Below are 14,770 nucleotides of genomic sequence, written 5' to 3'. Positions count from 1 at the left end.
TTTGTTCTTAATGAAGCCTGGAACTGCAGTTGATCAGCTATTCTCTTTCTTAGTCATTTGCTATTGCTCTTGGTCTCCTCATAAACTTGCTCTCACTCCTACAAAATATAAAAATGACACATTTTAGCCTCTCCGTTAGTCCTAGATACAGTTTCATTGGATTTTATCATTCTATGTTTTGTTTTGTTATTCTATGCTATTTCTTAAAGACTGTTTTAATTAGAATAAACATAATATATGCATATTTGATGGGCCTTCGTTCTTTAGAATATTTCAATCAAATTCACCCGTCGTTATCCAACTGTACGGAACTTTCCTATGAAGCTTGACTCTTTTTATTGATGTTCCATTATCGTGTGTGATCTCGGTAGTTTTTTTTAGGGAAGCACCATGCTGGACATTTGTTTCTAATAGACACTTTGATATGGGCATGCGCAGTTGCCGAATATTCGGACTTAGCCCAGTGCGCAACGACTCCATTCCACAGACAGTCTAGGCTTTCCTCTTGTTAACCTCGCATCTTTTACATTGGACATCGCGTCTTCTGTATCTGATTTAAAGCTACTTGACAATGAGTGGAGATCATGGTCATAAAGACTCTCAGGTAGCATACTTTGTCAAAACTACTATTGTTTTGCTCTGCCTTGTCAAATAAGTCGTTTTTGCCTTCTGACTGTTATTGACAGGGACTGGTACAATTGATGATTAAATAGTAGATCAGTAAATAAGTTTCTTTGATTATTTCGTTACAAGTTTGCGATAGGCTACATGGAAACAATCGCTGTGTTCACATCTCAAAATATTTTCTTCCTGTTGTTATGTGATAATCCATACCGGCATATAAGAAATAAAACGATTTAATGTATTTATTTTTATGTTTCGTAGGTCAATTCTGGATCTAAAGCCAATGGTAAGTCCATTGATAATAAATGTGTTGTTAATCTGTATGGTTTGCCTGTTTTTCACAAGCTATCTTGATTCGTTGCCTACACTCTTAGTTCATAAAGGACAGAAATGGCGTCCCAGAGACTAAGTCCCTTCTCCTCCACTCTGTTGCGGCTATTGTTCAAAAAGAGGGCCTAGAAAATATACTTACGATTTAGTGTATTTAGATCTGATGCAAAATATGGGTAGTGGTATACATTGTGTTTCTCAAGCAGACATTCGTGTAATTATATGAATGTGCAATAATGCCTAATTTTGCAGCTGAAAGTAGCAAAATGGGGGTTGAGGACTTAGTCTCTACGCCATTTTCTTTTCCCCTATCTAGTAGCCACAGTGCCGATCTGTGAAAGAACAGTTAGCCGCGATATGGAGGTGAAAGCGGGGACCATAAAGCCGCTGTGAACCATGGCTCCTGGCTTGTATTTATTGTAACCACATCACTACATCCTTTCATTCTCAAACAGGGCACCTTGACAAATATATTGCTATGACTTTGTATTTTTTTAAGCAACTTAAGACGATAGTTTTGGAAAGGTTCATACGTTTTAATCCGAATAAGGCGCTCCTACTCATCTTCATTTACATACTTAATATATAAAATAGCCTATTGATTTTCATAATCATTTATTATTTTGAATCACGCCTGAGTTCTGTATATCTATTATTGTTCTTTTGGCAATAGTGGCCCCCCATAACCAAATGCCATGACAGTGTCGGTGGGACACCTCAAGGTGATGATCAAATGCAGGAATAAGCAACCCAAAAACATACGCAGCCGTTTGACAAACAAAAAAAGTATTCTAAATGAGAAACTCCGAATCAAATTGAGAATTTTGTGCACGTTCAACAACATTCCAAATCACATGAATGAACTTAAAAATCTCTCACTCAAATGCAGCCCCCACAGCAGCTAAAGACCCAGTAGTTTACTACACATTCCTTGATATTTTGTGCATGCATCATCTGGTGTGGGGGTATGCATGTGGAGGCTGTATTAAATCGAGTTTGTTCTGATAACAGATATGCCAGCTCTGTGAGAGGGAAAAAAAGATCACACATGCCCCCTCCCTTCCATTGCCACAGACAACATATCCCTCCTACCTCCCTCTGAGCTATCTCTTTCTCTTTTTGGAGCCACACAGGTAGAGAGGATGGGTTATGTTCTGACTGTCAATTGCCCTGTCACAGTTTTTGCTTGTCACAGTCAGAGGTAGGGTGCACAGGCATGTGGATCAGAAAGACCCGGAAAAACAAAAACAGATTGACTCCAAGTCAGGAAAACAACATATTTTATTTATAAATATTTTTAGGTCCAAAGGACAAGTTCTCCTCATCGCTATTAAGGCTGTCTCAAAGTCAGTATGAATTTTTTAAGGACCGATTACGAGTCATGATATTCTTTTTCTGGTACCCTCCGATACCGATACCGATACCTACACATTTATAAATTAATTAATGTCTTTTTTTTGTGTGAGACTAATGCATGTAGGACAGTTTCTTTACTATTACTTGAATGAAAAAAGTATTATTTTTATTTGCTTATCACAAACTTAAAGCAATAACCTATAAAGGGCCTAAATACCATTGTCATAATAAAAAGTATCGGTCTTTGGTATTTTTACAAGTACATGAGTTTGGTATCGGTCCCAATACCGTTACTGGTACAATTCCTAAAAGTCAGCGTATGCGCAGTTAGGCCTATATGTTTTACTCCCTGAAAGTGAAATGTTATTTTTGCATACATCAGCCACTTGCAGGGCGACACCTAACACAACGTCAACCTAAACTGCCTGGTAACAACCGAAACATACTCAGGTTTCATAGTGGTCATGGAGTTGCCATTGTTCCGTGGGACCGCCGCTAAACCAGTGACCCTCAACTTTTGTCCCAGATCCCCACAGACACAAGGACAGACACAAAGAGAAGGAGCACAGACACAAAGACCAGAAGAAAGACAAGGAGCGCGAGAAATCCAAGCACAGCAACAGGTATGTCAGGTATTGTTTTGGGCCCCTTTTTCTCACCCCCTCATGTTCTCCGCGGTCATGAGGACCTGCAGATAGCTACGCACACTTCATTCATGACACCCGGACAACAACTGATACTTGGCCGTGGGACAGCGTTTTCTTCTTGTTGTTATGGGTGACATCTGACCAGTAATCTTTGACATCATTACAGCTGAAGATGTAACAGAGACATTAAAAGGCATTACTCACGTCAGTGATAATGGCCACATTAAACGTCATAAACAATACCATGTGAAATATATAGGGCACCTGTCGGTATTCGATCCTGTCAGGTATTCCGTTTGCCATTGGACCCCAACATCTTTGTGTCTGTCTGTCTGACCACCCCTGACCCCCCGACCCCTGACCCCGTGACCTCGTCTGTCCCCAGCGAACACAGAGAGCACTCGGAGAAGAAACACAGAGACAAAGAGAAGGAGAAGCCTACGCCCAACGAAGGCAGTGCAGACAGACACCGGGACAAGCACAAGGACAAGAGGAGAGAAGACAAGGTCAATTCTCTTGATATGAAGGGGGAACACTTGCATCCATATGAACGCATGTTGAGTGTTGTTATACTTGATGGAATACGTCCATGTCCAATAGGTCATGGGGATGTCCTAGTTCATGGACGCCATTGTTGATTGCCTGCTTCTCCTCTGTTCCTTGCAGACCAAGTCCTCCCATGTCGATGGCAAGCCTAAAAAGGAAAAGGAAAATGGTTATTCAAGGTAAACACAATTTGATTGGATTTCCTGTGTTTTTTTGCAAACCCCCGAATCATAATGTGATGTGGACTCAATTAGGAATTGGGTCGTTTAGACTGACCACACCTGGGTCCAATGCTATATAACATCCTCCCTGGCTTTCAATGGTATTTGATGTCATTTAATGTTGAATCATGTGAGCGCTCTCACGTTGGGGGGGTTGGCCCCCCAACCCCCCGAAACGAGCGCACCCTGCGTGGCCCAGTTGTGAGGATGGTGTGTGTCGTCTCAGGGACACGTGGAGCAGCCCCAGTCCCCCTGTTGTGAAGAGCGAGCCAGAGGACGACAACGGCTTCTCCCCTTCCCCCAAACACAACAAGCCCCTGAAGAGGGAACGCGACCACGAGGACGAGTGAGTCCCTTCGTTTTCTTTCACTTGTCATTGTGCCATTCAAACGGGTGACTTACCCAGCAGGCTCTAGATGAAGGGTTGAACCTCCTCTTGGTGTTCTGTGTTCAGATTCGAGAGCAAGCCCAAGAAAGTCAAGGCGGAGAACGGCAAGAGGGCGAAGAAAAGGAAACCGGAATATGAGGAGGAGGAAGACGAGGAGGAAGAGGCAAGTGCCCGCCTGCTCGCCTCCGACCGAGGGCGTGGCCTCACAGACCCAAACCTCCCTCGTCCTCTCTCAGTTTCCCTTCCCCTCCGCTCATTCTCCCGTGCGTTCACTTCCAGGACGTCAAACCCAAGAAGAAGATGATGAAGGACAAAAAAGCAGGAGTGGGCAAGAAAGCCAAGAAGGAGCCAGAGGAGAAGTGGAAATGGTGAGTGCGTCGCCAAAGTGGCTCACGCGGTTCACTGTTTCAAAACAGCCCCGGGGGCATTTGCACCACGTCCTGTGCGAGCAGGGCACATCCAGCACTCGCACGACGATTTTGCAGATGTGGGGCGGAGTAAATGGACTGTATTTATACAGCGCTTTTCTACCTTAGCGGCTCTCAAAGTAGTTATCAGCTAGCCTCTTTCTATTCGATATTTCCCTTACGAATGTCCTGTTTTCCTTTCTGGGGTTCTCTTCACCTCTGGTTCCTGGCCTTTCTGGCGGGGCCTCTGGGCTGTGCAGGTGGGAGGAGGAGAGGGCCACAGACGGCTCCAAATGGAGGTTTCTGGAACACAAGGGCCCGGTGTTCGCCCCTCCTTACGAGCCACTGCCTAACCATGTCAAGTTCTACTACGACGGTGAGTCACTGTGTGTGTGTGTATTAGCAGTAGTAGTAGTAGTTGTATTACCGACTACTGCGCTTCATTTTGATACAGATGATTGATTTGAACCTCTCCTCTCTTTCTTTTTCTGGTCTCTCTCTCCTTCTTCCCATTTATCTTGCGTGTTTTCTCCCATTCTGTCTCTCTTTCATCCCTCCCTCCGTAGGTAAGCCTTTCAAACTGAGCCCCTCAGCGGAGGAGGTGGCTACGTTCTTTGCCAAGATGCTGGATCACGAGTACACCACCAAGGACATGTTCAGGAAGAACTTCCACAAAGATTGGAGAAAGGTGAGGAGGAGAGTCCTGACATACTGGACAGACTGACAGACTGACAGACACGGCTGTGAGAAGGTGGAATGACATTGGTCAGACATACAAGCTGAGGAGGGATCTCTTTTTTTGTCCTGTCTCTCTCTCTCTCTCTCCTCTATCTTCTCTCCCTCTCTCTCTCTCTCTCTCTCCTCTATCTTCTCTCCCTCTCTCTCTCTCTCTCTCTTTCTCCCTCTTTCTCTATCTTCTCTATCTTCTTTCCCTATCTCTCTCTCCATCTCTTCTCTCCCTCTCTCTCTCTCTCTCTCTCTCTCTCTCTCTCTCTCTCTCTCTCTCTCTCTCTCTCTCTCTCTCTCTCTCTCTGTCTCTTCTCTTCTCTCTCTTCTCTCCCTCTCTCTCTCTCTCTCTCTCTCTCTCTCTCTCTCTCTCTCTCTCTCTCTCTCTCTCTCTCTCTCTCTCTCTCCCTCTCTCTCTCTCTCTCTCTCTCTCTCTCTCTCTCTCTGTCTCTTCTCTCTCTTCTCTCCCTCTCTCTCTCTCTCTCTCTCTCTCTCTCTCTCTCTCTCTCTCTCTTCTCTCCCTCTCTCTCTCTCTCTCTCTCTCTCTCTCTCTCTTCTCTCTGTCTCCTCGGCTCTGATCCCAGGAAATGCTCCCGGAAGAGAAGTCCAAGATCACAGACATAAACAAGTGCAACTTCACCGAGATGAGCGAATACTTCAAGGCTCAGTCGGAGGCCAGGAAACAGATGTCCAAAGAGGAGAAACTGGTGAGACATACACACACACTTAAACACGTCATGTGATGCGTGTGTATATACATGCATGTGTGTGTTATATGTATTCAAATGAACGGTCGTTATTAAGCTCCGCAGAAGCCTGTTAACGACCATTCATGTGAATCAGGTGTTTTGGAGTCGGAAATCCTCTACAACATGACAGCAGGACAGTAGCCCTGAGGACCAGGATTGAAGACCACTGTTCTAGAATGTTCTTACAAAGCAGGTATTGAGCCCAACATCTTCTTTCTCTACACCATTGGTAGAAAATCAAAGAGGAGAACGAGAGGATCCTCCAGGAGTATGGCTTCTGCATCATGGACAACCACAAGGAGCGGATCGGAAACTTCCGGATCGAGCCCCCAGGTCTGTTCAGGGGGCGCGGGGACCACCCCAAGATGGGCATGCTGAAACGTCGCATTCGCCCCCAAGACATCATCATCAACTGTAGCAAGTGAGTAGTCTCTCCTTCACCACCATCATCATCCTCTCACCCGCGGTCGTTCTGGGTGGTGGTGCATCGCTGAAACATAACCGAACGCATACGTTATTCCGCACAACAGTACACAGGTGCGTGTCATTTTGTGTTCCTACCACAAGGGGGCCCTCTATGTATACCAATGGCATCCAGTATCCACCATGACCTCACCATGGCGAGTGTGTGTGTGTGTGGGAACTGGTGCACGTGTGCGGGTGTGTCTCGTCTGCCCGTGAGAAGAGGACATGTTGACAGGAGGTTGTTTATGGGATGCCGAACACCCGAGGAGACTTTCGACGTTTGTTTTTGCGAGCGTCTGGAGCCGTTACGGCATCTTTTAGATTCCTATATGTACGCGCACACACACGCAGAAAACGCACATCGCATGCAACTCACACATACATCCTTCCCTCCCCCCCCCTTCCCCGTACCCTGCCCTGTCCCACCCTCCCCAACCCTATTGTTGTGTCCCTCTGTTCTGCTCCCCATCTCGTATTTGTGACCCGGCCCCCCCCTGGTTCCCCCCTCCCCCTCTTCTCCTCCGTATCTTACAACCATCTCTTGTTGTGATTGCCTGAGGATATTTTTAGCCTCGAAGTGTTCTCGTTTGTTTTCTCCCTTGCTTTGTCCTCTGTGTGCGTGTGTGTGTGTGTGTGTGAGCTTGTTTTTGTGTATCGATGTGTCTGCTTATGCACGCGTCTTTGTGTGCAAACGTAGTCTTCCCGGCCAATAGCAGTTAGTTGTTTCTCATGTAAACACGGTCACATTGTGTGTGTGCGGTGACGATGACAATGCTCTGTGGCTGTTTACACGTCTCCTCTGTGTCACAGGCAGGCTTCCTGTTAGCGTAGCCTCTGTTCCAGTGTGTGTGTGTGTGTGTGTGTGTGTGTGTGTGTGTGTGTGTGTGTGTGATGGTGTGTGTGTGTGTGTGAGAGAGAAATAATCTAGAATTTGACACAGAAGAGTCCGACACGTGACTCTCCATAATAGAAATCCCATCACCTGTGTGCCTACATAGTGCCGAACGTGAGTTCCACCCCAGCTCCACTGGGCCAGAGCTCATCCTGAAAGTTTACACCTGCTCCCTCTTCCCTCAGGGACTCGAAGCACCCTAAAGCCCCCCCAGGCACGCACTGGAAGGAGGTTCGTCATGACAACAAGGTCACATGGCTGGTGTCGTGGACGGAGAACATCCAGGGTTCCATCAAGTACATCATGTTGAACCCCAGCTCCAGAATCAAGGTGCACGTGACCTTTCACCTTCGCCCTCTGGCCCCAAACCTGAACGTTTTCAACTCTTATTTAACCTTCACCTTGCGTACGTTTGTGGCTGTCTGCTTGTGTGTGTGCGTGTGCCTGTGTGTGTGGCTGTGTGTGTGTGTGCCTGTCTGTGTGTGTGTATGTGTGTATGTGTGTGTGTGTGTGTGTGTGTGTGTAGGGGGAGAAAGACTGGCAGAAGTATGAGACGGCCCGGCGCTTGAAGAAGTGTGTGGACCGCCTGCGGGCCCAGTACCGGGAAGACTGGAAGTCCAAGGAGATGAGGATCCGACAGAGATCTGTGGCCCTCTACTTCATAGACAAGGTGAGGGCCCCCAGGAACCAGGAACCTTCCAGACTACAGGGCCACAGGAACTCCCTTTATGTGAACCCCTGGTTTTTCAATGATCAGATGGACTATGTCGCTTCTGGCTCATTTACAGTATACACGATATAAAACACTTTTTTATGTCATGTTTCATGTGATGGTATCAGGGTTTAATAGTGAGTTTTGTAAAGCTATAAGTAGTTCACCTACAACACACCTGACTCAACAGTGTTTTGCGCTGGTTGAGCATGTGTGCACTGACCAGGACTAACGGGATTTGAACTACTATATGGTGTCGATTTATATTGTAGCCAGACTGAATTCAGGGTTTTGTATATGAAACATTTTGTTGTTGCCTGTGCTACTGTAACATTGCGACCCCCCCCCCCCCCATGAGGATCCACTCTACTTGTCTATACTCTACTTCACTACTCTATTCTACTCTACTCAACTTGACTCTACTCTATTATACTCTACTCTTCTCTAATTGACTCTACTGCTCAATTCTACTCGACTTGACTCGACTAAGCTCTATTCTAACAGTTCAGCTGTTTCCACACCACTGACCCAGGTTGTGTGTCCCCCCAGCTGGCCCTGCGGGCGGGGAACGAGAAGGAGGAGGGGGAGACGGCCGACACGGTGGGCTGCTGCTCCCTGAGGGTGGAGCACATCAGGCTGTATCCCAAGATGGACGACCAGGAGTTTGTGGTGGAGTTTGACTTCCTGGGAAAGGACTCCATCCGCTACTACAACAAGATCCCTGTGGAGAAGAGGGTGAGTAGGGGGAGGGAGGGAGGTTTTGAAGAAGCGTGTGGAGATACCGTAGGGGGAAGGCGGTGGGGATTTTGGGTATGAGGGGGAAGTTTGGTGAAGTCGTCTTTTCCATTTCAGGAGGGCAGTTTAGTCAGTGACGAAGGGTCTGTTTGATGCCTGTTAATGGGTTAGTGTTGATTTATGCTTTAGCAAGGGGGAGCATGAGAGAGTGTATGTGTGTGTGTGTGTGTGTGTGTCAGGGGGAGGATGTTTGCACAGACAGGTGATCCAGGCCCTAAAAGCTTTCCGTCAGCCTTGCCTCAGGGGGAGGTCTGTTTCCTGCTATTACTGGCACACACACACACACACTCTTTTCACACACACACACACACATCTTCTGTCAAACTCTCTCTCTGCTTCACATACACACGTTGACGCTCTGCACCACCGTGCCGCGTGCACACACACGCTCACCCTGTGTCGTAACACCTGTCCACGCCTTCTGGATCAGGAAGCAGAGGGGCCCCCTCTGGTTCTCACCTCACTCTGCAGCTTTGACGATGAGTCACTCACAGGGAGCCACGTTGAATGACGTGCCAGTGAAGAACCCTGGAAAGCGTGTGGGCATGAGAGTATTTGTCTTCTTTTCCAGGTGTTTAAGAACCTCCAGCTGTTCCTGGAGAACAAACAGCCCGAGGACGACCTGTTCGACCGACTCAATGTGAGCAGCACGTGGAAGGACTCCCGGGGCGACGCGCGCGCACACACGTCCACATCAACCCCAGCCCATAGTCAGCTGTTGTAGGTCTCCTCCCCCACCACCCCCCCCCCCCACCCCCCCTCCCCTGCATATGAAGTGAATCCCTCTCTCCTTCCCTCAGACGTCCATCCTGAACAAGCACTTGCAGGAGCTGATGGACGGGCTGACGGCCAAGGTGTTCCGCACCTACAACGCCTCCATCACCCTCCAGCAGCAGCTCAAGGAGCTCACCAGCTGTGAGTGACAGTTTCCATGGCTCCCCAGTCCCAGGGACACACACACACACACGCTACGCACCACAGACCCACCTTCTCGCTCACTGAAAACTGCTAGAATAGAGTGGAAATGGTGCGGTGCTGGAATCATTGTTTGGATTTTCGTGTATTTGTTTTTGTATTCTTTGTTTTTTTTTACAGTGGAAATCGATGTGTTTTTGAATAGTAGCAGCTGGTGTCCTCATATGATTCTCTGTCGGTAAATAATAAACAAATGTTGCCCCCTCCTCCCTCTGTGCGCAGCGGATGAGAGCATCCCAGCCCAGATCCTGTCTTACAACCGGGCCAATCGTGCCGTCGCTATACTCTGTAACCACCAGAGGGCGCCACCCAAGACCTTTGAGAAGTCCATGCTGAACCTGCAGACCAAGGTAAACCCAGACATGCCATCTATTCCCACCAGGTACTCCTCCTTGCAATATCATCCCCTCATTAACCTCTGTGGAATACGTGGAAAACATTCGCGCCTGAATAGGATTCGTTTCCGAGTTGATCCTGAACCAAAACCAAAACGCTGGGACACAACACATGCACGCACTGTGTATTTGACAGGGGATTTCACTCGACCTCTCGCTGGGACTGTTTGTGAAACGTGCGCTTTGTGTCTCCTGACGGCAGATAGACGAGAAACAGCAGCAGCTGTCGTCGGCCAGGAAGCAGCTGAAGAGTGCCAAGGCAGAGCACAAAGCCTCGCACGACGACAAGAGCAAAAAGTGTGTAAGAACGTCTGCCAAGGGGGACGGGATGGGGCCAAGATGAATTGATACTGCTCATTAGGCCGTGTCCTGCTCAGTGGTCTTCAGCCCTGGTCCTCGGGGCCTCGCTGTCCTGCATGTTCTAGATGTTTCCCTGCTCCGACACACCTGATTCAAGTGAATGGGTAATTTGGCTCTGCCGAAGCCTGATAACGACTTCATTTGAGTCGGTTGGAGCAGGGAAACATCCACAACATACAGGAAAGGTGGCCCTCGACGACCGACAGGGCCCACTGTCACATGCTGTTCACAGGGACAAGTACACGTGTGTATATCTTGTTTATGGGCATCTACATACTTCTCTTCATGTGTACGTGCTTGAGTGTGTTTCGTTTTTTTGCCGTGCTTGCGTGTGTGTGTGTGTGTACGTGTGTGTGTGTGTGTGTGTGCGCGCGCAGGGCCGTGGAGGTGAAGAGGAAGGCCGTGCAGAGGATTGAGGAGCAGCTGATGAGGCTGCAGATGCAGGCCACAGACCGAGAGGAGAACAAGCAGATCGCCCTGGGAACCTCCAAACTCAACTACCTGGACCCACGCATCTCGGTGGCGTGGTAAGATGGAGGGAATGACTCTCTCTCTCTCTCTCTCTCTCTCTGCCATCCAATCACATATTACCCCCCCCCTTCCCCCGTACACTTACTCTAGGCTCTGATCTAATCTTTGCTGGAAAGTTTCAATTGGAGCTTTCTTTCTGCACTCCACCTTTCCCCCCTGCCCGAGGTTGGACGGCACGGTCCCATAAAATATGAACCAAAACATCTAGTCATACAGCAGACAGGTGCATGTATTTTTAATGGCCTCCAAAGAGCAGAGCAGAGCACAGCTGTACCTCGTTGTGAGGATCTGGGGCCTTTGAGGTGAGGGAGTTGGTGTCAGCGATGGTGACATGAAGCAGGAAGCCACTCGTGCATTGTGGGACGGCGGCAGCTGAGAAAACCAGAGAAGAAGAGAGGAGGGGGGGGGGGGGGAAGCGGAGGGAGAAAACATGCGAGCATCAGAAACAATGGGGTTTGTTTCAGAGGCAGGAGAGCCTCCCACCACGAGGCTCCTTCCTCTGGAAGGGGAGGCCGGGGTGGGGAGGCCAGGCAGAGGCCCAGCCCCACACTGTCTCTGGGATGAATGGAGGGCCGGGCTGGGAGACCAGGGACCCACAGTCCGCCCTCGCTCACCCTGGGTCCACAGGGCTATTCTGGGAAGGCCTCCCTCTCTCTCCAGCACAATGGATGCAGGAATGCCTCTGTTTCTAGCAGGGCTGGTGATGTAGGGATGTCGTCGTCCCCCACCCCACCCTCTCATCCCATCCTTATGGGTGCTGCACAGAAACCCCAGGTCTATGTTTTCGGGTGGGGTGGGGGTCAACGGTACCAGAGAAGGTCATTAAGAAACATAAATTTGGGCATTGTATATGTACTGTAAATGTGACCCTTTAAGCACTGTTTCACATGTGACAGGTCTAAAGAATGGGAGAGGGAGGGAGAGAGGGAGTACTCTTTGTCATTTAGGCTTCATCTCCCTGGGGCCCTGTTTGGCTGGTGTAGAGCATAGGGCTTATCCTTAAATAAACTCATGTTACCTTGGAAAAGGGGGGGGGGGGAATAAATGATCTTCATGAGACACTCCTTTTTAGTCGTGCAAAAAGATACATCAACAAAACAGTGTCTCTTGCCTTTTTAAGATATTTAATGTTTTTAGCCCCAGGTTGGACCATTGTTCTAGAAAATGCTTTTCTCACAGAGCCAACTCCTTCTTCCAGGTGCAAGAAGTATGACGTTCCTGTCGAGAAGATCTTCAACAAAACACAGCGAGAGAAGTTTGCTTGGGCAATCGACATGGCCGATGAAGACTTTGAGTTCTGAATCCTGTTTATAATTTTGCTAACCTTTTATACCTTTGATTGTAGACACGTTAGTTCACTGAAATAAGTGAGGAGAAGGAAGGGGATTGTAGAGGCATTAGAAGGCAAACAAAGCTTTGTCAAGTAAAACAATTCAGATTAATAAATGGAGACGGGAGAATGAACCAACCAATCGTCGAAAGGGTCTCACTGCGAAACATAACGATATGTTTCACCAAACCTAGCAGATGAGGGTTTCTCTTTTCGCCAACGAGCTTTGTGGTTTGAAGCCGCCTCACAGCTTTTTGTCTCTGCTGCCTCTCACATTCTATATCTCACTGAGACATCTTTATTGAGAAATTCTATATTATAATAGAAGAATGCATTAGTATTGAATTCTTCAGGAAGAGGACCCACGGCACGCCTGGTAATTGTAATGTGTATGCGAAACAATTGTTGCGTAAGCGTACGTACGGGTGTGAGAGTGTGCAGTCCCTGTAGTACGGTGGCCCTGAAGTGCAAATGACACCCCCTAATATGAGTACATCCCCCAAATGAAAATACTCCCCCCCAATACGAGTCAACTCCCCCCAAATCGGATGACTTGTTCACCTCCCCCCAAAAATGAAAATACTCCCCCCAATACGAGTCAACTCCCCCCAAATCGGATGACTTGTTCACCTCCCCCCAATACAAAAACGCGCTCCCCCCCCCAATACGAGTCAACTCCCCCCAAATCGGATGACTTGTTCACCTCCCCCCAATACAAAAACGCGCTCCCCCAAATGGAAAACGACATTACATTAACTCAAAAACACATTACATTAACTCTGAACGGAAAGGGTAGGTACTACACTTTAGCGCTGATTGGATGCAGTAGGCTAACTAACAAGAAATAAGGAATTGATTGACAGCTATCGATTTTTACATTTAACTCGAAATACTTTTGCCTAAGAAGCCTACTATTTGCTACATTCTTTGATACCCAAATAAATGTCCTGGTGCACGTAACTCTGTCAGGCTATTGCATTTTGTACTTCTGTCAATCAATTTCTTATTTCTTGTCAGTTAGCCTACTGCATCTAATCAGCGCTAAAGTGTAGTACCTACCCTTTCCGTTCAGAGTTAATGTAATGTGTTTTTGAGTTAATGTAATGTCGTTTTCCATTTGGGGGAGCGCGTTTTTGTATTGGGGGGAGGTGAACAAGTCATCCGATTTGGGGGGAGTTGACTCGTATTGGGGGGAGAGCGCGTTTTTGTATTGGGGGGAGGTGAACAAGTCATCCGATTTGGGGGGAGTTGACTCGTATTGGGGGGGAGTATTTTCATTTTTGGGGGGAGGTGAACAAGTCATCCGATTTGGGGGGAGTTGACTCGTATTGGGGGGGAGTATTTTCATTTGGGGGATGTACTCATATTAGGGGGTGTCATTTGCACTTCAGGGCCACCGTACTGTAGAGATTGTGGGAGTGTTGAGATGCTTATGAGATCTGGAAGACAAGCCTGATGAAGGTGAAGACAGCGAAGAGGGAGAATCTAGCACTATGCTCATGTACTTTTAGCGCACAGAATGTGACTTGCATTTTTCTTTCAATTCATCGTTTATTTCAGGGATGTATCTATTTCTCAGTACATACTCGTGTTATGCTGTTTTCTAAGAGTAACTCGCTTGCTGTAGTCAAAAAGCCTCCCTAACTTGTATTTGTAACTTTGTATTTGTGTTTTCATTTGTCCAAAGGAAAACCTTCCCCCAATGTTACTTGAGAAGGCTGTGTTGCATTGTGTGTAGGAGCTATAGGTAATAGTTCTTCGAAAAGATAAGGTTATGTGTGAGGGATATGGATTTTGCCAAAAAAACATTGATCATTTCACTATGTTTATATTTTGTACCTCAGTAAAGAGCAGGATGAAGTGTCTTCTATGAAATTATTGACAAAATGTGAAAAACGAACTGTTTAAATAGCACTTACTTTAGTATTCAAATGTGTGCCATTGTTAATCCTTTAAACATTAAGCTCAGACAGTCAGTTTCTGTTGTGTGCTTATTGTTTGGCTTTGTAGATTTTAGAATAAAAAAACGACTTTCAGCTGATCCCGTGGCTTCAACCGTGTTTGATGGTTATCAGGGGGTCTCCTTTCTAACAAATAATGACGTCACACTTGAAATTACCGAAATTAAAACATTATCTAAGAGACACCCCCACACACACAGAGAGAGAGAGTTAAAAGTTACTCATTAAAGTTCCCAGTACACAAAAAGAAATCGAATCCTGTAAGATAATTAACAGTGGTCTTTGAGGGGAGGGTCGGGGAGAGGACGGGAGAGAAGGGGGGGGGGGGGGGGTCGCAATCCAATTCTCAATGATCTGCCT

At 47.3% G+C, this 14,770-nt stretch overlaps 1 protein-coding gene across 1 annotated transcript; it reads left to right on the top strand.

Annotated features, from left to right (window-relative positions):
- The first annotated feature begins 265 nt into the window (after window positions 1-265).
- Window positions 266-12,934, top strand: top1b (DNA topoisomerase Ib). Its single transcript, XM_047039485.1, has 21 exons — window positions 266-604; window positions 886-910; window positions 2,837-2,933; window positions 3,343-3,463; window positions 3,624-3,682; window positions 3,951-4,070; window positions 4,179-4,275; window positions 4,392-4,480; window positions 4,780-4,895; window positions 5,086-5,207; window positions 5,830-5,952; window positions 6,228-6,415; window positions 7,537-7,681; window positions 7,878-8,021; window positions 8,613-8,798; window positions 9,430-9,498; window positions 9,659-9,773; window positions 10,056-10,183; window positions 10,431-10,525; window positions 10,966-11,115; window positions 12,318-12,934. Exons 1-21 carry the CDS (start codon window positions 572-574, stop codon window positions 12,418-12,420), a joined length of 2,325 nt encoding a protein of 774 aa, XP_046895441.1. The 5' UTR covers window positions 266-571; the 3' UTR covers window positions 12,421-12,934.
- Window positions 12,935-14,770: the final 1,836 nt, after the last annotated feature.

Source organism: Hypomesus transpacificus, chromosome 18 (assembly GCF_021917145.1).
Source record: "Hypomesus transpacificus isolate Combined female chromosome 18, fHypTra1, whole genome shotgun sequence".
In the NCBI taxonomy this organism is placed as follows: domain Eukaryota; kingdom Metazoa; phylum Chordata; class Actinopteri; order Osmeriformes; family Osmeridae; genus Hypomesus; species Hypomesus transpacificus.
The sequence above is the reverse complement of the archived record's forward strand: the minus strand, read 5'-3'. Positions and strand labels throughout refer to the sequence as shown.